This window comes from Balaenoptera borealis, assembly GCF_965194805.1.
Source record: "Balaenoptera borealis genome assembly, chromosome: 2".
Taxonomy (NCBI): Eukaryota; Metazoa; Chordata; class Mammalia; order Artiodactyla; family Balaenopteridae; genus Balaenoptera; species Balaenoptera borealis.
Window position 1 is genome coordinate 57542921 of NC_138867.1, and position 24170 is coordinate 57567090.

The 24170-nt window shown below is 37.0% G+C and overlaps 1 protein-coding gene across 5 annotated transcripts in view; it reads left to right on the forward strand.

The window, feature by feature from the left end:
• Window positions 1–24170, forward strand: part of BDP1 (BDP1 general transcription factor IIIB subunit) — an 87184-nt gene that overhangs the window by 57456 nt on the left and 5558 nt on the right. For 2 of the 5 annotated variants that reach the window (XM_082373211.1, XM_082373210.1), the window contains exons 27-38: window positions 2421–2457; window positions 2941–3033; window positions 4333–4558; window positions 4914–5068; window positions 10191–10341; window positions 10550–10730; window positions 12877–12931; window positions 13326–13503; window positions 14561–14765; window positions 19597–19636; window positions 21424–21688; window positions 23327–23573. In XM_082373211.1, the coding sequence (XP_082229337.1) occupies window positions 2421–2457; window positions 2941–3033; window positions 4333–4558; window positions 4914–5068; window positions 10191–10341; window positions 10550–10730; window positions 12877–12931; window positions 13326–13503; window positions 14561–14765; window positions 19597–19636; window positions 21424–21688; window positions 23327–23573 (1833 nt within the window). Of the gene's footprint in view, window positions 1–2420; window positions 2458–2940; window positions 3034–4332; window positions 4559–4913; window positions 5069–10190; window positions 10342–10549; window positions 10731–12876; window positions 12932–13325; window positions 13504–14560; window positions 14766–19596; window positions 19637–21423; window positions 21689–23326; window positions 23574–24170 lie in introns of those variants that run through there. The other 3 variants (XM_082373212.1, XM_082373213.1, XM_082373214.1) reach the window with 3 other exon arrangements.

A 24170-nucleotide genomic window follows, 5' to 3' on the forward strand; every position in this document is an offset into this window, starting at 1 on the left:
TTTGGCTGTCATAGGTCCCTTGCAATTCCATATGAATTTTGAAATCAACTTGTCAGTTTCTACAAAGACGTCAGCTGAGATTCTGGTTGGGATTGCACTGAATCTGTAGATCAGTTGGGGGAGCAGGTGTTGCCCTCTTAACAATGTTTGAGTCTTTCAGTCAATGAACATGGGATATTTTCCCATTTACTTAGCTCTTCTTTGGTTTCTTTCAACAATGTTTTGTAGTTTTCAGAGCATGAGCTTTGCATTTCCTTAACTTCATTTTCAAGTATATTGTTATTTTTGATGCTATTGTGAATGGAATTGTTTCCTTAATTTCATTTTTGGTTTGTTTATTGCAAGTTTATAGGAATACTTTTGATTTTGTATATTGGTCTTGTATCCTGCAACTTTGCTGGACTCATTTATTAGTTCTAATAGTTTTTTAGTGGATTCCTTAGGATTTTCTACATATAAGATCATGGCATATGTGAATAGAGATAGTTTTACTTCTGTCTTTCTGTATTACTTTTGTAGCGCTGCTGTAACAAAGTACCACGAACTGGGTGGCTTAAAACCACAGAAATTTATTCTGTCATAGTTCTAGAGGCTAGAATTCTAAAATCAAGATGCCCCTGGTGATGGGTCCTTCTGGTGGCTCTGAGGTAGAAATCATCTTGGGCCTTTCTCTTACCTAATGGCAGTTGCTGGCATTCCTTGTCATTCCTTGGCTTGTGGCAACACAAGTCCAACCTTTGCCTCCATTGCCACATGGTGTTGTCCCTGTATGCGTGTCTGTGTTTCTTTTCTTATAAGGACACCAGTCTTATTGGATTAAGGCTAACCCTAATCCACTATAACCTCATCTTCACTTGATTACATCTAGGAAGACCCTATTTCCAAATAAGGTCACCTTCACAGTACTGGGGGTTAAGACTTCAACATATCTTTCTGAAAGACATAATTCAGTTTATAACACATTCCAGTCTGGATGTCTTTTATTTCTTTTCTTGCCTAATTACCCTGTCTAGAACTCCAGTACAATGTTGAATAAAAGTTGGGGAAAGCATCCAGTCTTTCACCATTAAGTTTGATGTTAGATGTGATTTTTTTCATAGATACCCTTTTTCAAATTGAAAAAGTTCCATTCTATTCCTAGTTTGTGTGAGTGTTTTATCATGAAAGAGTGTTGGAATTTGTCATATGCTTTTTCTGCATCTCTTGAGATGATCACGTAATTGTCTTTTATTGTATTGATATGATGTATTACATTGATTGAATTTTGGATGTTAAACCAAAAGTTGTATCCCTGGGATAAGTTCTACTTAGTCATGGCATATAGTTTTTTTTTTGATATTTATTTATTTTCTTTATTTTTTTGGCTGCGTCAGGTCTTCGTTGTGGCACATGGGCTCCAGGGCGCATGGGCTCCGTAGTTTGTGGCTCTCTTGTTCAGGCACGTGAACCCAGTAGTTGTGGCACGCGGGCTTAGTTGCCCCGCGAAATGTGGGATCTTAGTTCCCCGACCAGGGATCGAACCCCTGTCCCCTGCATTGGAAGGTGGATTCTTTACCACTGGACCACCAGGGAAGTCCCCATGGCATATAATTTTTATATGTTGTTGGATTCAGTTTGCTAGTATTTTAGTGAGGATTTTTTTGTCCATATTCATAATAGATACTGGCCTATTATCTCTGATGAATCTGACACCAGGTTCTTGTGGTATTAGGAGCTGAAAGCCCTCCAAGTGGGGCCTGCAGGGAGAAGGGACCCTGTTTTCCTGGCCGCAGCAGTCTGAGGTGGAGTCTGCCTCACTGAGCTGGAAGGAGGGAGAGAGCAGTCTTAGCTCAAATACCACAGACTTTCACCTTTGTTACTGAATTTTCAACAATTTTATCGAATATATTTGCATCTTACGCCCTTAGGACCATTTCCAGAGGCTTTAAATGGTGGTTCTTTAATAAATTTTACCAGTTTCATTGGGGAGAGGGTCAGCAGAGCTCCTCATGCTGTCATGCTGGACATAGATCCTATAACTTCTTAATTTATTAATATTCATTTAATTTTTAAGCTACCTAGTAGTGTAAAAAATTTGTGATATTGTTCAGACCTTGGTTTCCATTGAGTCAAAACTAGCAGCAGATGTGACTAAAGTTGGATTATGAAATTGAAGAAGTAAGAAGGGCAGATGCTTGTTGCATATGATCAGAATTAAAATTTGCATATAATACAAGCAAAAGGTAAAAGAAGGAGCAAGAGATGAAAATATTTGGCTTTTAAATGATTTCTGTTCTTGTTTATGAAATTTTATGAATAATTATAAATTTCCACTCCATTGTAACCAAAAGCATAGAAAGACCTGTAAAATGTAGTGCTTTGAGATATAGAACATGTGTTTGGGAAAATACCTAAGCTATTATTTTCTTTTCCTCTTTTAGGAAATGACCACAGGTGAACATTCCCAAGCAGAAACAGGTAACTGTTAATAAGGAAACAGCTAAAAATACTTGGTTAACACCAACAAACAGAGTGATTTAATAGTGGTGGTAATTAGTAAATGAGTCAGTTTGCTGGAGAATTGAATGAAAAGATCCAGCAGTTTGAATATGTTATCTCTAGGAGAAACTTGGATTCTTGGAATGCTACTTTAGAGAGTGATTAGATGTTTGATAAAGAAGTATTTATTTTCTCTGATTTGCACAGATGTATTTCCGTTGAAGGTATTAAGTTATTTAACGAGGAGGAGGCATTTTCAGTGAGTAAAAGTCAACAGTTGATGCTCTATTTACAGTATATAAGCTGAATGAAATACTACCCTAGTAAGGGGTTAGTGGTATGGAGGGTTTTGAAACTTGTTACTAGAGGATAAACACCTAAATTAAAATTCTTTTCTAAGCAACCAAACATAAATTTCCCGATTCATTCTTCTATTTTAATGTTGATCTGGTTTTTCACAAGGTACCAACGATGGAAGCACTGAAGCTGCCATAACTTTACTTACAATGGGAGGTCTGGTGTTGCAGTCAGAGATCAGTACAGAACAGAGTGACGGTAAGAATAAAAGATAAGTCCTACCAAAAAAAGAAACCTTTAAAATCCAACTTTTAAGAAGTATACCCATATTTGAATATTAAGTGACTATCTGCCTTTTACATTTGAAGTTGGCATCACTGTGTTATTTTTCCAGAAAAGGTAATATGTATGCATTGATCCATCCTACTTACTTAGCCCTCTAATGGCCTCCATTTCCATATAGTGCACTGGGTTTATTAAGGATAATTTGTATTTGTAGAATAGTTAATCTAGTGAATCCTCTACCTTTATCATCATAAACGTCATTGGTTAACTGAACTCCTTGATCACTGATCTCTTCATACATGTTTCTTTAGCGAAGGAGCCGCTGCTTTAGATAGTCTTCACAATTACGTGACAGTCAAATACAGTATGAAGGGGCAATAGTAGTCATTGAGATAATTTAGTTTAGACTATTCTGTTAGTTTGGACTGAGCCAAAAAATATGTCAACCCAGACTCTTAGTATTTTATTTTAGGCTATGGTCTTTACTATCAAAGTACCTTCTACTTTACATTAAATGGACAATCATGTTACTTATAATCCTGTTAATCATTTTAACTGCTGATGAGTGACCTGCCATTTGTTTTAAGTGTCAGATTTCTTGGCCCATAACTATATATTTATCAGGAAAGTCTCTGATTTGTGTTCCCTATAGAGCTCCTTTTTCAATGGCAGAGTATTGCATTGTAGCCTGTCACAAATGTCTAGAACGTAAAATACAGGTTTTAAAAAATTATAAATGAAGATAATCCTATCTGGAAATTCATCTGAGGTTATATAGTTACTGAAAGTAACAAAAAGATTTATTTTTAATTGTAATAACAGAAAAGTTTCAGTCTATAAGAATTATTAAACTTAGAACATGTCAAATCTCTGGCATGAAATATGAGGTCATAAATTTCAAGTTGGAGCCAAAAAGAGCAGACTTTAAAAAAACATAGTTTCTCAAATGTGTTTTACCCATTTTATCATTCTGCTAGTCCTCTCCTAATGAATTGAATAAATCTTTAACACATTGCTTACTCAAAAAAAAAAAAAAAAAAATTAGGGAATTCCCTGGCGGTCCAGTGGTTAAGACTCCCTGCTTCCACTGAAGTGGGCACAGGTTCAATCCCTGGTCGGGGAACTAAGATCCTGCATGCTGCATGGTGCGGCCAGAAAAAAAAAAAAATTAAAAATAAAAATAACAGAATTCTACCGTTGCTGCATGTTAAAGGATTTATTTGGACATCTATTTGTATTTGGTCAATTTTAATTTTCTGGTTTTTTCTGCAGTAGGAGTATGTGTACTTCCTGATGTTCACTCAGACGATAAAAGCCATATTCCGTTTTGCCCAGATAATACAAATCTCAAAATTGTTCATGAATGTCAGGAACCTTCTTCACCTATCCGTAGTACATCTCCATCAGTAGAAGAAAACAAGATTATATTGGATGAACAAAGTACTAAAGAAGAAATTGGTTTAATGGAAGAAGTAAAGGAAAACTCTATATCATCCAGGTTTATTTTGCTTTATTAAACTATTATTGTTTTTTGAGTTTTACAAAATAAATTAGTGTTCAATTAATAAATATATATAAACCAACCATCAATTTGGCCAATAGCTTTGAGTAACAAATAAATGTAAGGTGGGCAGTGCTAATTTTTCACTCTTTAAAGTAAGGTTTAGCAGATTTTGATTTTAGTTTAATAGTTTGCATATTAAAATGACCACAATGGGTGTTTTAAGCTTTAATGAAACAGTTTTGTGTAAATATAGTCCCAGTTTTACAGACATGGTCCAGATTCTTACACAGAATCCTGAGAGAATTCTTACACAGTTGATCAATTTCTCTTTCTTCCCATCTCTTTCTAGGACAACTTCAGAAGTGACCAATAATTTGAGAATAAGAAGTAGATTTGCCAAGCCTAAGCCAAATCTTAAGAAAATTTTAGGGACCAGCAGGTTTGGTGCTCATCAGGAAGTTCCCAGTTTGTTTGTAACTAAAGGAGAAGTGGAAATTCAAAGAGGTAAACTTTATTGTTCCCTTGAAAGTTACAAAATTACTTTGACCCAAGAAATTTCATTAGCATTTCAAATGGAATATTCAGTTGTTACAATTATTTTAACTGTTAAAAAGTTAAAACATACAGAAAGTAGAATGAGCTATAAAATAAATACCCATAAACCCAACAACTAGTTTCAGTAATTATTACCCTTTCACTATATTTACTTGATCAAACTTTCTCTTCATATATATTTTTTTCTGTGTGTTTATACATGAATACTCAAGCAAACATTTCTTAGGCATACATGCATGTGGCAAAAAATAAGACAGTACCCAAAAGTCAAAAATTTTAAAACCTCCCTCTTTCTTGGTTCCCAGCCCCTAATCCCATTTCCAGTATCAGTTTTTATTGTAGACTTCTAAAAATGTTTTTTACACATAAGCATCTAAATAAGGGTGTGTGTATATACAGACAAGCACCCATATATATACATACACACATACATATATATGTATACACATGTATATTCCTTTCAGCAAGAACAAAAATATATGTATACTATATCATATATACTATTCAGCACTTCTTAAAAATAACAATTTTATTGAGATAATTCACATACCATAGAATTCACCCATTTAAAGTGTACAAGTCGGGATTTTCCTGGTGGTCCGGTGGTTAGGACTCCACGCTTCCACTGCAGGGGCATGGGTTCGATCCCTGGTCAGGGAACTAAGATCCCATAAACTGTGCTGAGTGGCCAAAAAAAAAGAAAAAAGTGTACAATTCAATAGTTAGTATATTCAACTTTTGCATATTATAAATAATACTGCTAAGAACAGTCATTTATAAGTTTTTGTGTGGACATATATTTTTATTTCTCTTGGGTTTATACCTACAAGTAGAATTGTTGGGTCATGTGGTAATTCTGTGTTTAACCTTTTGAGGAACTGCCAAACTGTTACAAAAGTGGCTGCACCATTTTATATTTTTAGCAATATTCGGTGAGGGTTTCAGTTTCTCTGCATCCTCCCATACACTTGTTATTATTTGTCTCTTTGAGTATAGCTATCCTATGGGTGTGAAGTGCTATCTCATTGTGTGCGTGTGTGTGTGTTTTAATTGGGGTATAATTGCTTTACAATGTTGTGTTTTTGCTGTACAACGAAGTGAATCAGCTATATGTATACATATATCCCCTTGCTCCTGGACCTCCCTCCCACCCCCCGCCCCCATCCCACCCATCTAGGTCACAGAGCAACGAGCTGAGCCCCCTGCACTATACAGCAGGTTCCCACTAGCTGTCTGTTTTACACATGGCAGTGTATATATGTCAGTCCTAATCTCCCAATTCGTCCCACCCTCTCTTTCCCCCACTGTGTCCACATGTCTGTTATCTATGTCTGTGTCTCTATTCCTGCCCTGCAAATAGGTTCATCTGTAACATTTTTCTAGATTCCACGTATATGCATTAAAATATACAATATTTTTCTCTTTCTGACTTACTTCACTCTGTATGACAGATTCTAGGTCCACCCACGTCTCTACAAATGACCCAATTTCGTTCCTTTTTATGGCTGAGTAATATTCCATTATATATATGTACCACATCTTCTTTATCCATGCATCTGTTCATGGACATTTATGTTGCTTCCATGTCCTGGCTGTTGTAAATAGTGCTGCAATGAACATTGGGGTGCATGTGTCTTTTTGAATTATAGTTTTCTCAGGGTATATGTCTAGTAGTGGGATTGTTGGGTCGTATGGTAGTTCTATTTTTAGTTTTTTAGGGAACCTCCATACTGTTCTTCATAGTGGCTGTATCAATTTACATTCCCACCAACAGAGCAAGAGAGTTCCCTTTTCTCCACACCTTCTCCAGCATTTACTGTTTGTGGATTTTTTGATAATGGCTATTCTGACCGGTGTGAGGTGATACCCCATTGTAGTTTTGATCTGCATTTCTCTAATAATTAGTGATGTTGAGCATCTTTTTATGTGCCTCTTGGCCATCTGTATGTCTTCTTTGGAGAAAAGTCTATTTAGGTCTTCTGCCCATTTTTTGATTGGGTTGTTTGTTTTTCTTGATACTGAGCTTCATGAGCTGTTAGTATATTTTGGAGATTAATCCCTTGTCAGTTGCTTCGTTTGCAAATATTTTCTCCCTTTCTGAGGGTTGTCTTTTTGTCTCGTTTATGGGTTCCTTTTGGGCAAAAGCTTTTAAGTTTAATTAGGTCCCATTTGTTTATTTTTGTTTTTATAGTCATTACTCTAGGAGGTGGGTCAAAAAAGATCTTGCTGTGATTTATGTCAAAGAGTGTTCTTCCTGTGTTTTCCTCTAAGAGTTTTATAGTGTCTGGTTTTACATTTAGGACTTTAATCCATTTTGAGTTTATTTTTGTGTATGGTGTTAGGGAGTATTCTAATTTCATTCTTTTACATGTAGCTGTCCAGTTTTCCCAGCACCACTTATTGAAGAGACAGTCTTTTCTCCATTGTATAGTCTTGCCTACTTTGTCATAGATTAGGTAACCATAGGTGTGTTGGTTCATCTCTGGGCTTTCTATCCTGTACCATTGATCTATATTTCTGTTTTTGTGCCAGTACCATACTGTCTTGATTATTGTAGCTTTGTAGTATAGTCAGAGGTCAGGGAGCCTGGTTCTTCCAGCTCCGTTTTTCTTTTTCAAGATTGCTTTGGCTATTCAGGGTCTTTTGTGTTTCCATATAAATTGTAAAATGTTTTGTTCTAGTTCTGTGAAAAATGCCATTGGTAATTTGATAGAGATTGCATTGAATCTGTAGATTGCTTTGGGTAGTATAGTTATTTTGACAATATTTATTCTTCCAATCCAAGAACATGGTATATCTCTCTGTTTGTGTCATTTTTGATTTCTTTCATCAGTGTCTTATAGTTTTCTGAGTACAAGTCTTTACCTCCTTAGGTAGGCTTATTCCTAGGTATTTTATTCTTTTTGTTGCAGTGGTAAATGGGATTGTTTCCTTAATTTCTCTTTCTGACCTTTTGTTGTTAGTGTATAGGAATGCAAGAGATTTCTGTGCATTAATTTTGTGTCTTGCAGCTTTACCACATTCACTGATTAGCTGTAGTAGTTTTCTGGTGGCATCTTTAGGATTCTCTATGTATAGTATCATGTCATCTGCAAACAGTGACAGTTTTACTTCTTCTTTTCCAATTTGGATTCCTTCTCTTTCTTTTTCTTCTCTGATTTCCGTGGCTAGGACTTCCAAAACTATGTTGATTAATAGTGGTGAGAGTGGACATCCTTGTCTTGTTCCTGATCTTAGAGGAAATGCTTTCAGTTTTTCACCATTGAGAATGATGTTTGCTGTGGGTTTGTCATATATGGCCTTTATTATGTTGAGGTAGGTTCTCTCTATGCCCACTTTCTGGAGAGTTTTTATCATAAATGGGTGTTGAATTTTGTCAAAAGCTTTTTCTGCATCTAATGAGATGATCATATGGTTTTTATTCTTTAATTTGTTAATATGGTGTATCACATTGATTGATTTGTGTTGTTGGATTCTGTTTGCTAGTATTCTGTTGAGGATTTTTGTGTCTATGTTCATCAGTGATATTGGCCTGTAATTTTCTTTCTTTGTGATATCTTTGTCTGGTTTTGGTATCAGGGTGATGGTGGCTTCGTAGAATGATCTTGGGAGTGTTCCTTCCTCTGCAATTTTTTGGAAGAGCTTGAGAAGGATGGGTGTTAGCTCTTCTCCAAATGTTTGATAGAATTTGCCTGTGAAGCCATCTGGTCCTGGACTTTTGTTTGTTGGAAGATTTTTAATTGAAGTTTCAATTTCATTACTTGTGATTGGTCTGTTTATATTTTCTGTTTCTTCCTGGTTCAGTCTTGGAAGGTTGTACCTTTCTAAGAATTTGTCCATTTCTTCCAAGTTGTCCATTTTATTGGCATATAGTTGTTTGTAGTAGTCTCTTATGATCCTTTGTATTTCTGTGGTGTCTCATTGTGGTTTTGATTTGCATTTCCCTGTTCACTAATGATGTTGAGTATCTTTTTATGTGCTTATTTGCATATCTTCTTTAGAGAAATGTCTCTCAAGATCTATGCTCGTTTTATTTTTTTTTATTTTTTAAGTTTTTTTTTTTGATGTGGATCATTTTTAAAGTCTTTATTGAATTTGTTACAGTATTGCTTCTGTTTTGGTTTTTTTTTTTTTTTGGCTGTGAGGCATGTGGGATCTTAGCTCCCCGACCAGGGATCAAACCCGCACTCCCTATATTGGAAGGCAGAGTCTTAACCACTGAACCGCAAGGGAAGTCCCTATGCTCATTTTAGAATTGAGTTATTTGTCTTTTTATTATTGAGTTCTTTATATGTTAGTGCTGTTTTTAAAGATTAATATATTGACAAAAAATCTTTCTGTATGGTTGCATAGTGCTCTTATTTCATTTTTTCAATAGCCTCACTATATTTTCCATGTCCCCTCCCTGCCAAGGTCCCAATCCCTTAGGGTACTAGTGGGAGCAGGCGAAGCAGTGTAAGTGGTGGGCTGCCTAGGTTGTATTCAACCCCACACGTGGAAGATCTGGATAGTTAGCATCATCTTTTCCCTGTTTTGGGGTTCTTGATCTCTGGGATTTTCCTTTCGCCAACAATTCCTGTGGTTCAATTAGTTAATTCATTACTTTGGCTTGAGCGGTACCCGGAAGGTCTCTCAGTGTGCAGACCCCAGTTACCTCTTTTATACAGACGTCATTTTCTTCCGCTTTGTGACATTATTCATCACAGAACAGCTCCCTCCCCAACACTTCCCCCAAGGTGGAACCAGCCAGGCCTGATGTGTACCCACCTCTAAACCTCTTCTGTATGTGGGTTTCCGATTACACCTGCTATGACAGTAAAGTAGAGATACAATAGCTGCGGCTGCCAGGAGTGAAATGTGTGCAGTGCAGACTCAGTAATGATCTCATTTATGTGAAAAAGTGTAATTGACCCAGACCACCTTTTTGCCATGTGAATAAGCTTGCTTTTTGGATTAAGAGAAGTTTGGAAGAGCCACTATGTAGTGATCTTTGAAAAAAGAATATGTTTCTCATATGGAGATTTTGACTTTACTATTTTGGGCTGTATTTTAAATGTGTTTTTTATTTAAGAAACGGAGAAAAATGCTTCTAAAGGAAGAGAATTAGAAGATAAAAACCTTGAATCAGTTACAACAGCAGAGAGTAAGGAGCAGAGCAAATTGGCATCTGTACACGGTATTGAAGAAACCAGTATTTCACAAGAAGCACGCCTAACTGGAAGGTAAAAGAGGAAAGATATTCTGGTATTTGATTTATATTCTGTGTCAACTATAGGCATAAGCAGTAGCGGTAAGAATTTGTTCTGTTGCATTAAATCTATCTTAAAAGTTTGAAAACCATTAAATTAGATGAACTTTGACATACCTAGCTCTAAACATAGTTCTGTGGTTGTCTCCTTGATTTCAGATACATACTAATCTGTCTTTCAGAGATGAAGATGAAGAAGGGAGGTCTGCAGAGGTTCAGCTGTCTTCAGTTGCCCCTGTTGTTTCGTCTGAGTCAAGGCCCCACACACTTGGTTTGGGTACGGGTCTTGGTGAGAGTTCTGTCGAAGAGCCCCTGGGAAAGGACTCTAACGGAGACAGTGTGCTTATACTTCATGTGCCAGAGGTAAAAGAATGTAAAATATAACGGGGTGGCTAGCTGTTTATTCCTTATTTAAAATGTTAAGTTCTAATTTACACACAATAAACTTTGTCCTTTTTAGTGTTCAGTTCTACAGATTTTCATAAACGTATATAATCGTATAACCAATACATGAACAATTCCATCACTCCCCAACTTTTCCAGGGTCCTTTTTTAATTACTCCTTCTCTCCACCCCCCACCTCTGACAACCACTGATCTTTTTTTTTCCCCTATAATTTTACCTTTGCGAGAATGTACTGAATATGTTTTTAGTCTCTGGAACATAGAGATAAAATAACCAATACCTAGCTTTGTTGTAAAAGCTTTGAAAAAGAAAGTGTTTTGTACAGAGAGAACTCTTGCTTCTTAGCCTCTGGATCTGAGAAGTTCATTCTCAGAGCAAGTGTTTATTGAGATGTTGTGTGTGCAATACTGTGTGAGATACTTGGAATACAGCCTTGTGAGGAACAGATGAGTAAATGAATGGTTAAACTCAGTCTGATAGGTGCTATGAAAGAGAGTTGTGTGAGACTCAGTTGGAGTGGCCCTCAACCCAATCCAGCAAAACTAATCTGGTGGGGGCAGTGGGCGGAGCCCAGGCATTAGCTTTTTTTTTTTTTAAAGTTCCCCAGGTTATTCTAATGTGCATCTAGCACTGAGCAAATCCTTGATCTGGAAGAACAAGTATGAATTAGCCAGTTACAGGAAGAGGAACATGTACAAAGAACAAGTGTGAAACAGTATGACATGCTCAGGGACTGTATAAGTAGCTGTGAGTGGAATATAAATGAAGAAAGTGCTTAGAGGTGAAGTTAGGTAGCCTGGGGACAGATCATAAAATGAATTTTTATGGCTTGCTAAGGAGTTTGGGTTATATCCAAAGTTATGGGATTTTCCCCTACCCCCCAACTTTTTAATTTTTACTTTTTATTTTGAAATAATTTCAAATTTAGAGAAAAGTTGCAAGAATCTTACATAGAAATCTGTGAACATTTTGCCTCATTTGCGTGCATACCTAGCTCTAAACATTATTCTCTCTCTGTGTTGCTCTCCATCTTGGTAGGTACTTTAAAACAACTAAACCATCTGAAAGTAAGTTGTAGACATGAGCCTTCACTCACAAATACTCCAGCTTGTATCAAAGACCAAGGACATTCTCTTACAGAAAAATGACAATACTATTACCACACTCAATATTACCATACTACCTAGAATTGATTTAATAATAATGTGTAATATACAGTTGCAGCCAAACCTCTTACAGTGCATTTAGCTGTCATTTCTTCTTACTTTTTTAATCTAGAGTAGTCCTCTTGCCCTTTTTCCTCTTTTGTGTACTTGACATTTTAGAAGAGTCCAAGCTAGTCTATAATCTGGATTTCTTTTACTGCTTCCTCATTATTAGATTCAGGTTAAACGTTTTTTTGCAAGAGTACTACATAGGTGATGTTTTGCTCTTCTTTTGCATCATATCAGGGCACACATAATGTAGGTTTGTCCCATTATTGGTGTTGCTGACTGATCACTTGGGTAGAATGGTACCTACCAGTTTTCTCCATTATAATTGCATCTTTTCCACTTAGTAAGTAATTTAGTATGCATTGATGATTCTTGCCTGAATCAATTACTGACATTGTTGGTTGCAAAATGAAAGTTTTAAGATCTTAAGCAGTAGAGAATTACAATTGGAATTTCATTTTAGAGAAAACAGTGTTTACAGTTTTGTGGAAAACAGATTGGAGAGAGCCATGCTGGGGGCAAGGAGACCAATTTGCTTCCATATACATGTCACCTACTCATGGTACAGTGGCTGCTGTGATGGGGATAGAGAGAAGGTTGAAGGGTTTGGATCTCCCTTTTCTGTTACTTCAAAAATCATTTCATAGCCTACACGTATTTAACAATTTAGTCATAATTCCCTTGTGTATATATATATGTATTTATTTAAATGAATCAAAATTTTATTGGTACAACTAAAAGTTTCAAAACACTTGAAAAATTCTATATATAGGTTAGATAAGTTGTTGAGTTTTGAAACAATAACTGTTCACAATATCACATTGTCAGGAAAACTTTTTAAAACTGAGATTTGGTCAACCTCACTCTTTCATTTTAATTTTTTATGGCAGTGTAGTATTCCAGAAGTCCAACAAGAGAATATAAACAATCCTCAAGACCTAACAGGTATGATAATCTGCTTCAGTGGAGTCTTAGAACCTAATAGTATGTTTTTTCACTGCCCATTTGACTATGGAAAAACAAAGCAGTTTTTGTTGGTCTATGATGGCCTTAAATTAAAAAAACAAACAAAAAACTTGAAGTATTTTGTATATAAGTTTTGTTATTCAGAATTATAAATCTTAAAAAAAAAAGGAATTATGAATCTTCTCCATAGTGAATCATCTTTATCCTTTACGAAATTTTTATTTATTTGTTTCTTGAGGGGTATAATTTAGTTTTTTATTCTTCGGGATAAGTTGTCGTGAGACTTTTTAGAAGTGAAATAAATTAATGATTTTCTGTCATTTCATGGTTCAACTTTTCATTACTAACTTTTAAACTTTGATAATGAATCTAGTTGCTAATGTACATCAAGAAGGTGAGGATGAACAAGCATTCATTTTAACTCTGGTGGAAATCCCAACCAGTGCAGTAGAAGAATTTGCTGATACTACTATGCAGTTAATGCCAAACCCTTTACTGCCAGCCCCCATATTGGTCAAATCAGTGAATACAGAAGAAAGGGGGGACATGAGGTAATGAATCAACTAAATTGTTTTTGCTAGGGGGAAGGGGTGCTTTATGAATTGAATAGTATCGATTGAACAAGCCATTCACCAACATTATTTGTAATTGTCGTGGAGATCTTATTTAGTAATTATGTGGTAAATTAGAGAAGAAATTACTGATTTTATATCTGATAAGGATGCCATTTAAATGTATAATATAATACTTTTGTATGAAACTTTGTTGGTATATTAAGTATTTTGAAAGCTAAAAAAATTTAGCAATCTGGATCATAAAATAGCATGTTAAAGGTTACTTTGTATACATTTATATATTTTTTAAATTCTGAAATAAATATACATTCACAGAAAGTTGCAAAAATAGTACAAAGGATACATTTAAAAATATTTTTGATATTCATTTTAATTCTTTGCTGTAGAATTCTTAAGTTGTATTTTAATAGTCATTGGTTAAGATGCTTAATTGTCTATCAAGTAACATTAGAAATTGAAGCCTTTTATATTAGGAAGAGGCATTTTAGACTAAAATTTAACTTTACTGGCAAAGAAAACATTATTTTTATGCCTCAGATTTTTTTTTTTTTAATTAATTAATTAATTTATTTTTGGCTGTGTTGGGTCTTCGTTTCTGTGCGAGGGCTTTCTCTAGTTGTGGCAAGCGGGGGCCACTCTTCATCGCGGTGCGCGGGCCTCTCACTGTCTCGGCCTCTCTTGTTGCGGAGCACATGCTCCAGACGCGCAGGCTCAGTAATTGTGGCTCACGGGCCCAGTTGCTCTGTGGCATGTGGGATCTTCCCAGACCAGGGCTCGAACCCGTGTCCCCTGCATTGGCAGGCAGACTCTCAACCACTGCGCCACCAGGGAAGCCCTGCCTCAGATTTAATTCAATATTATGGAACTTAAGTTGTGAGCTTTTAAGTATGAATGGAGCTCAAAACTAACATTTTCGTGACCATGGCCATGTATATAATAGTTACTTTGAAGTTTTTTGGCAGTTTTCATTGGAATAGCTCAGGCTTTAACCTCATAAAATAACTAATTTAATGTGTGTGTATTTTCTATGCAGTATCAGTTTTCCAGTAACTTCAGCTGGTCAGGATGACATGTGTTTATCTAATTCTGGAAGAGATGATTCCGAAAAGCCTCCTGCTAATTTGGATCTTGTATCTAGGAAGAGATTTCATTGTAGGCTTGACGAAAGTGACCATGTTCCTCCTGCCAAAAAAAGTTCACTCACTTTAAGAGACGATTGTCAAAAGTATACCTCTGAGGTAAGATGGTATCATTAAGCAAGTAAGACAGCCGTATTGCAACGGATCTATTTTTCTTTTTCCTTTAGACTCTTTATATAAAGATAGCTCTAATACTTTTTGCCATAAATAATCCAGATAAAACCAGTTTTGGATTTTTACTTCCAGCCAGTTCTAGGTGAAAATTGATGGATATTAATCAGAAAACCCATTCCTAGCTCAGTGTCATTGGCTAAAAATTAAGCTGAAAGCATCATACAGATGTGGATCTTGGCTGTACCACTTAACAGCTGTGGGATCTTAGGCAAGATTCTTCACTTCTCTGAATGAGTTCCCTACTGTGTAAAATGGTAATAGTGATATTATCACTACCATTATCATAATGCTTAAAGCTTCCCGTTGCTCTTAGGAATAAAACCAGAACCTCTAAGGCACTGTTTTTGTTTGGCTGTTTTCTGTGTCCAATCTCATCTTGTGCTGGTCTCTGCCTCGCTAGCCATATTGACCATCTTTCAGTTTCTCAAATGCACCATACTCCTCATGTCCCAGGGCTTTTCTTTTGCTGTCTCTTCATTTATGAAACATTCCCTTGCAAAACACAGACTTCTTTAGCTCAATCATCACTACCTTAGGGACGCCTGACAATACAGTGCAGATTCAGTTACCAGCCACTGTGTTGTAAGTTTCTTAAGCACCCTCTTGTTTTTGTTTCTGGTAATCATAAGTTACTACACTATAGAACAACACTATGGAAAAATTAGAATCTGTGTTCTCAAAGGGACAGTTGAAGACCAATAGTCCTTAGATGATAGTAGACAACAGAGGCGGTGTATTCTGCCATATCTGATAGGTTAAAAAATGGTATCCTGGAATAGTTTTTAATTTCTCTTACTATGAGTAAGGTTGAACATCTTTTCATATGCTTAAGAACCAGTTGTATTTCCTTTCCTTTGACGTGACTCTATACTGTTTACCCATTTTTCAATTGGGTTTGTTGATCTTTGTCTTGTAGATTTGGAGGAACTCTCTGTTTTTTTATGTCTGTGATATGAGTTGCAAATTTTTTTTTCTCAGATTGTTGTCTTTTAACTCTACTTTTTGTGATTTTCTCATACAGACTTTTTTTGCTTAACTTTTTTAAAAATTTATTTATTTATTTACTTTTATTTTTGTCTGTGTTGGGTCTTCGGTTCGTGCGAGGGCTTTCTCCAGCCGCGGCAAGCGGGGGCCACTCTTCATCGCGGTGCGGGGACCGCTCTTCATCGCGGTGCGCGGGCCTCTCACCATCGCGGCCCCTCCCGTTGCGGGGCACAGGCTCCAGACGCGCAGGCTCAGCAGTTGTGGCTCACGGGCCCAGCCGCTCCGTGGCATGTGGGATCTTCCCAGACCAGGGCTCGAACCCGTGTCCCCTGCACCAGCAGGCAGATTCTCAACCACTGCGCCACCAGGGAAGCCCCCTGCTTAACTTTTTAATGAGAAAGTTTTCAAACATTTAAAAAGGTAGACTGGCTAGTATAATGTATCCCTATGTATCAGTCATCCTGTTTCAACATTTTGTCAGCATTCCATGCAGACATTGTTTCATTTTATTCTAAAAATATATTTAATGACATGGAAAAAAGATCACAGTACATCACTACATGCAAAACTAGGTCACCAGTTTAAAATAGGCCATTTAAAAAATGATAGATATACATTGGTGTGACTCAATATATAAGAAAAGTATGTATAGTGTCTCTTGGGCCTGTTTGTGGCTTTTATTTTCTAAACTGTTTTCAGCATTTTAATAATAAAAAGTTGCTAATAAATAGCCGAAGTTATAATTTTAAATTCTAGAATGTATATACACCACACTCAGATAGACATACAAATACTTTTTATTTTTCTGTGATCAGATATATCAGTCTTTTGGGGAATTCCCTGGCATTCCAGTGGTTAGGACTCGGTGCTCTCACTGCTGGGACCTGGGTTCAATCCCTGGTAGGGGAACTAAGATCTCGCAAGCCGTGGAGCATGGCCAAAAAAAAAAAAAAATTTTTTTTATTAGTCTTTTTTTTTTTTTAATTTATTTATTTACTTATTTATTTTTGGCTGCATTGGGTCTTCATTGCTGCGTGTGGGCTTTTTCTAGTTGCAGTGAGCGGGGGCTACTCCTCCTTGTGGTGCATGGGCCTCTCATTGCAGTGGCCTCTCCTGCCGTGGAGCACGGGCTCTAGGCACGCGGACTTCAGCAGTTGTGGCATGTGGACTCAGTAGTTGTGGCGCACGGACTTAGTTGCTCTGCGGCATGTGGGATCTTCCTGGACCAGGGCTTGAACCCGTGTCCCCTGCATTGGCAGGTGGTTTCTTAACCACTGTGCCACCAGGGAAGTCCCTATTATCTTTTTATGTATAGCTTATGGAGTATGTTATATTGAAGGTCTACCTTGAATTTAATATAAATTCTTTTAATTAATATTGATTTCTATAGAATTTATTTTGGTTTTAAGAACGGTGGAACCAACTTAATTTTCCCCAGATGCCTATCCGTTTGTCCCAGCACCATTTATTGAATAATTCATCTTTTGTCCGCTGATTTAAAATTCTACTTTTGGGGACTTCCCTGGCGGTCCAGTGGTTAAGGCTCTGAGCTTCCACCACAGGGGGCACGGGTTCAATCCCTGGTCAGGGAACTAAGATCCTGCATGCTGCACGGTGTGGCCGAAAAATAAAATAAAGGTGTAGTTTTTAAAAAATAAAATGAAATTCCACTTTTGTCAGATATTAAATTCCCATACATATTTGGGCATATTCCTGAACTTTCCTTTCTTCTTCATTGATTTACGTATTTGTTCTGGAGCTAGTATCACACTGTTTTAATTATTGTAGCTTTTAAGTGCTTTACTATCTTAAAAAGGGATAGTCTGGGAGCTTCCCTGGTGGCGCAGTGATTAAGAATCCGCCTGCCAATGCAGGGGACACGGGTTCGAGCCCTGGTCCAAGAAGATCCCACATGCCGTGGAGCAACTGAGCCTGTGCGCCACAACTACTGAGCCTGCGTTCTAGAGCCTGTGAGCCACAACTACTGAAGCCCTCGCGCCTAGAGCCCATGCTCCGCAACAAGAGTAGCTCCCACTCTCCACAACTAGAGAAAGACCGCACACAGCAACTAAGACCCAACGCAGCCAAAAATAAATAAATAAAATAAATTAAGAAAAAAAAAAAAAGGGATAGTCTGTCCCTCTCCCCAACCACCAATACAATTTTCTTCTTTTTCCAAGTTTTTCCTAGTTGCTTATGTTTTTTTTTTTTCTTGGCTGTGTTGGGTCTTCGTTGCTGCACGCGGACTTTCTCTAGTTGCATCGAACGGGGGCTACTCTTCATTGCGGTGCACGGGCTTCTCACTGCGGTGGCTTCTCTTGTTGCGGAGCACGGGCTCTAGGCATGCGGGCTTCAGTAACTGTGGCTCACAGGCTCTAGAGCGCAGGCTCAGTAGTTGTGGCGCACGGGCTTAGTTGCTCAGCAGCATGTGGGATCTTCCTGGACCAGGGCTCGAACCTGTGTCCCCTGCATTGGCAGGCGGATGTCTTAACCACTGTGCCACCAGGGAAGTCTGCTTATATGTTTTAAAGTTTATATTAATTTCAGAATTAGCTTATTCAGAGCTTAAAAAAAAAACAAAACCCTATTGGTACTTGTGTTAGGATCATACTAAGTTGACAGATAAACATAGAGAAAATTGACATCATAAATGTGATGTTGAATCTTCCTGTCCAGAAACACAGTGTGTCTTTCCAATTGTTTAAGACTTCTTTTGTGTCTGTCTCTCAGGGGTATTTTAAGTTCTTCTTCATATAAATCTGGTACATTTCTTATTGGATTATATCTAAGAATTTTATCTTTTTTGTTGCTATTATCATTGAATTCTTTTTAATCTAGAGAGCTTTACTGAATTACCCTCATTTTGTGTAGTAATTTTTCACTTGGTCTCTTGAGTTTTCTTAGTAAACAGTCATATCATCTGCAAATATAATTTTAATTCTTCTCTTCTACTTTTTACACCTTTAATTTCTTTTTTTCTAATTATATTGGCTAATACAACTTAAAAAAAATCAGAAAATAGTCCTAATAGTGGGCAACTTTTTCTTATTCCTGATTTTAATGGGAATACTTTCAGTGTTTATGAAGCGGGATGCTGCCTTTCGGATTGCAATAGTTGTATTTTACGGTGTTAAGAAAATTCCTGTCTGTTCAATTTTACGTTTTTTCAAAGAATGATATTATCGGACACTTTTCCTACAAATAGAGAGATGATATTATTTTTCTCCTCAGATCTGTTGATTTTTATTAATATGTTTTATAATATTAAATCATCTTTGTATTCCTGAAACAAACTTTTTTTTTTTTTTTTGGCTGTGCCTCGAAGCTTGTGGGATCTTAGTTCCCTGACCAGGGATTGAACCCGCACCCTCAGCAGTGAAAGCGTGGAGTCCTAACCACTGGACCCCCAGGGAATTCCCAAACAAACTCTATTTGCGTGATGTTTTAGTCTTTTGATGTGCTGCTAAATTATGCTTGTCATATTTCATTTGATATTTTTGCACTGATTTGAGACTGGTTAGTTGGTATCATTATTATGCTTGATTTATAAAAGGCATTTGGAAGCTTTCCCTCTTCTGCTATGCTGTGGAATAATTTAAATAATAGTTGCAGTGTGTTTTTCATAAATGTTTGGTAGAATTCCCATAAAACATGTCTGACCCTAGCGCTTTCTGGGAAGTACAGGTTTTCTTAAGAAAGAAAGAAGGAAATAAAATTAATTTTATTTGACAAATAGATTTCTAATTTTTTTTTGTAAATTTTCTTAAAACAGGTGTGTTCAAAGGAATTAATAAATGTTTTGGAGAAAACAGGTGAGTAAATAAATTTTAATGTGATTGCATTTTGCTAAGTACCCCTGATTATTTTTGATATATCTTGTTTAAATTTGGGATTGAAGCAGAGTTTTGCTCATTTTTCTCTAAGAATCACGGCTTTATTATTAGAAGTTTTTCTTCCCTTCTGAGATCTTAGATTTGGCACTTTGGTGGCCATGAAAAGCTACTTTCATCCTGTATTTAATAGAAAACGATATGGCTCCAGGATTTCCTGTAAAAGCTCAACAACTACATTTAAGGAATTAGAAAGCTGGGTATTAAGGAGTTTTTATAGGTCCTTAGCTTTACCTTTTTTTGTTTTTAATTAATTTTTATTGGAGTATAGTTGATTTACAATGTTGTGTTAGTTTCTGCTGTACAGCAAAGTGAATCAGTTATATATATGTATAACTGATACGTATGTATATGTATAACTCCACTCTTTTTTAGATTTTATTCCCATATAGGTCATTACAGAGTATTGAGTAGAGCTCCCTGTGCTATACAGTAGGTTCTTATTAGTTACCTATTTTATATATAGTAGTGTGTATATGTCAATCCCAATCTCCTAATTTATCCCTCTCCCCGCCCTCCGCCCTTTCCCCCTTGGTAACCATAAGTTTGTTTTCTATATCTGTGACTCTATTTCTGTTTTGTAAATAGGTTCATTTGTACCATCTTTTTAGATTCCACATATAAGCGATATCATGTGATATTTGTCTTTCTCTGTCTGACTTAACTTCACTCAGTATGACAATCTCTAGGTCCATCCATGTTGCTACAAATGGCATTTTTCGTTCTTTCTTATGGCTGAGTAATATTTCATTGTATATATGTACCACATCTTCTTTTTTTTTTTTAATAAATTTATTTATCTATTTATTTATTTTTGGCTGTGTTGGGTCTTCGTTTCTGTGCGAGGGCTTTCTCTAGTTGCAGCGAGCGGGGGCCCCTCTTCGTCGCGGTGCGCGGGCCTCTCACTATCGCAGCCTCTCTTGTTGCGGAGCACAGGCTCCAGACGCGCAGGCTCAGTAGTTGTGGCTCACGGGCCCAGTTGCTCCGCGGCATGTGGGATCTTCCCAGACCAGGGCTCGAACCTGTGTCCCCTGCATTGGCAGGCAGATTCTCAACCACTGTGCCACCAGGGAAGCCCCGTGTACCACATCTTCTTTATCCATTCCTCCGTTGATGGATATTGAGGTTGCTTCCATGTCATGGCTACTGTAAATAGTGCTGCAATGAACATTGGGGTACATGTATCTTTTCGAATTATTGTTTTCTCCAGTTATGTGCCCAGGAGTGGTATTGCTGGATCATATGGTAGCTCTATTTTTAGTTTTTTTAAGGAAACTCCATACTGTTCTCCATAGTGACTGTACCAATTTATATTCCCACCAACAGTGTAGGAGGGTTCCCTTTTCTCCACACCCTCTCCAGCATTTATTGACTGTAGATTTTGTAATGATGGCCATTCTGACCTTAGCTTTACCCTTAATTAGAAAGTGATCACTTTTTCATTTTGCTAGTTTAGGAAATATTTATGGAGAAAGCTTTTCTAAGTCAAAATATATTGATATGACTATTTTACATCTGAAGGTAGAAGCTGTTGCCATAGCTTTTACCCATTATAATATTCCTAATAGTCCACTAATTTTTAATTTAGCTTACTCTTGTTAGGGTAGGTTCATGATAGAATATCATGAGTTTTCTTCTTCAAATATTGCAATTTAATTGGATGTATTAATTTCAATATGTGTGCTTACCATTTATTTTCTTTTTTGAAGGAGAGTCTTACAAGGGACAAGGTATCTTCCCTACCTCAGGAAACACACATACAATTCCAGAACCTCAGAAAGAGCAACTTGAACCAACTTTTCAGAGTATCAGATCTAAACCTCTTGATAAAATAACAGATACACAAGAAAAGAATACATCTCAGTTACCTCAGGATGAGATAGTGGTGTCTGATAAGGAAAAAAGAACTTGTGCTGCTTCTAAGTCTGAACAAATGGATAGCATCACATCGTCTTCAAAAACCCCACTATCCAGGTATCATGAGAAAATCTTTAATAAATGTTTCTCTCTCTCCATTTTTCTCTCTCAGTGGATAAACATTACCTATATGGAATAGGTGTAACATGTATAACGACTAAGTCCAGTACTAAGGATGGTGTTTTGTAATCATACCCCTCTGTCAGAAATGTAAAGGGAAGGGGTGTCACCAAAGGAAATACAGTAAGGTCAAACACTTTCGGAGGACATTGCATATGACAAGAGCTTAACTTTAAGTGCTGAAACTTTGATTTTAGATAGAAAATCTTTAGAACTTAGTATTGCACACTTTCTTTTCCAGATTGTTCATGGTTATTATTTTAATAATTATTTATTCTACCATACAGTAGCTGCCAGTGCAGATGTAGATGGTCTGAGACATAGGGCTAACATCAGAAGTAGCTCTGGGGGTTGTTTTATTGAAGTCCCAAATACTGTGTGCGTTTTTCTCTCTTGTGGCATACCGAAGAGGTAAACCCTGGCTTTCTCCCTATAAGACTAAGTGTGGAATTTAAGCCCAAAGCCAGCCTCTCCCACATTATTTCCTCATACTCTAGAAGTGAGTCTTCTGGGTTATGGATAACTATTGGCTTGTCAGCAACATTCAAGTCATTAACGTGGAGTTGGTGAGTTGGAGAGGGAAGACATGTACTAGCCTCCACTAAAGGAAAGTGGGGGAAAGGACATGTATAACTTGAAAAGGCATATTTAACGAACCTGTTGTTTTTGTTATATAAACTACATCTTTTCTGGCGTAGAGATGTGCTGAAAATAGAATGAGGGTAGCATCATGGGGGTTTGGGTTAAAACAGTTGAGAAGCAGTATTCTAGAACAAGGGTCAGCAAATTTTTGGGGTAAAAGATCATGTAGTATATATTTTAGGCTTTGTGGGCCATATATCTCTGTCGCAACTACTCAGCTACTCAACAGATATGTAATCACATCTTTTTACATATATGGTTACATATTACATATGTGGTGTGTGTATATATAATATACCACATATGTAATATGTAACCATATATGTAAACAGATGAGCATGCTGTGTTCCAGTAAACTTATTTATAGAATCAGGTGGTGGACTTCACTTGGCCTGTGTATCATAGCTTGCTGACCCCTGCTCTAGAGCCCTTCTACTCAAAGTGTGGTCCTGGCACCAGCAGCAGGGACATCATTTGAGAACTCAGTAGAAATACAGGACTCAGGTCCCACTTCCCCACCAACTCAGTCAGAATCTTCATTTTGATAAGATCCCCACATGATTTGTATGCCTTTCAAGCTTGAGAAGTACTGCTCTAGAGTAAGCTTTGACCTTTGTCACAAATATACATCATGGCAGAGTGATATCAGTACTTAGTGTATCAGTATTTAGTAGGTGTGCCACTCCTGTGGTATCACATGTGCCATTTTAGCATTCATGGAAAGAAGTTGGCATTAAGAATGTGTCTTCCTGGGACTTCCCTGGTGGCCCAGTGGTTAAGACTGTGTGCTTCCAATGCAGGGAGCATGGGTTCGATCTTTGGTCGGGGAACTAAGATCCCACACGCTGGGCGGCATGGCCAAAAAAAAAAAAAAAAAAAAAAAGAATGTGTCTTCCTGGATATTCTTGAATATCTTTACATTTGCATTTCTAGACCTGGCAGAAGACCCCTGGGATTTTTGTCTTTAATATGTTCAAAGAATAGTTTGGAGTCTGATGAACCTACTCAGGTTCATAGCAAGAAACGCCTGAAACCTCTTATACCTGTATCAAGACAGAATCTGAAAAGATCTAATCCGCTCAATACAAGCCAGGAAAAAACTCAAGAGTCCTCTGATCTTCCATCTCCAAGTGTTGTTGTTAATACTCAACCTAAAAATATTGATAGTTCAGCAACTCAGGTATGTGATAACTACTCTTTGTTTGTTTGTTTGTATAGAATGGGTTGGCTATCAGACTCAACTAGGAAAAACATGGCAATTGTTATTTTCATCTGAATATCAGAAATAATTGCAGAGCAACTCCACTCCATCTCCTCCCTATCCTACCCCACTATACTGGAAGAAGATAAGGTGTTGAATTAGAAAGTTACAGCTAGTTTAATATAGAGCCATTGAACTAACCATAAATGGACACTTAATTGCCATTCCTTTACTGCAAAGACCCTTCTGACCTGTGGAAGCAAAACAAAGCAGTGCTTGCATTTTATTTCCTTTGGGGCAAATGTCATGACACCTACAAAAATTGAAGGAACAGTAAAATTAGAATTCGTTTGCATGTTTCATTTCTGTGCACTCTGAAGCTGTGATAGCAAGTACTGGGGCAGAAAATTTTGTGAACTTGTATCAAAGACTTTGGAAGAATATTGGGGTGACTTCAGATCTCAACAAAGAAAAGGCTGGTGACCATCTATTGGATAGCATGAGCCTCAAAGGAAGGAGTCCTTTTGTAAAGAACATTTTTAACGTTTTAAAAATATTTTAAATTATTTCTTACAA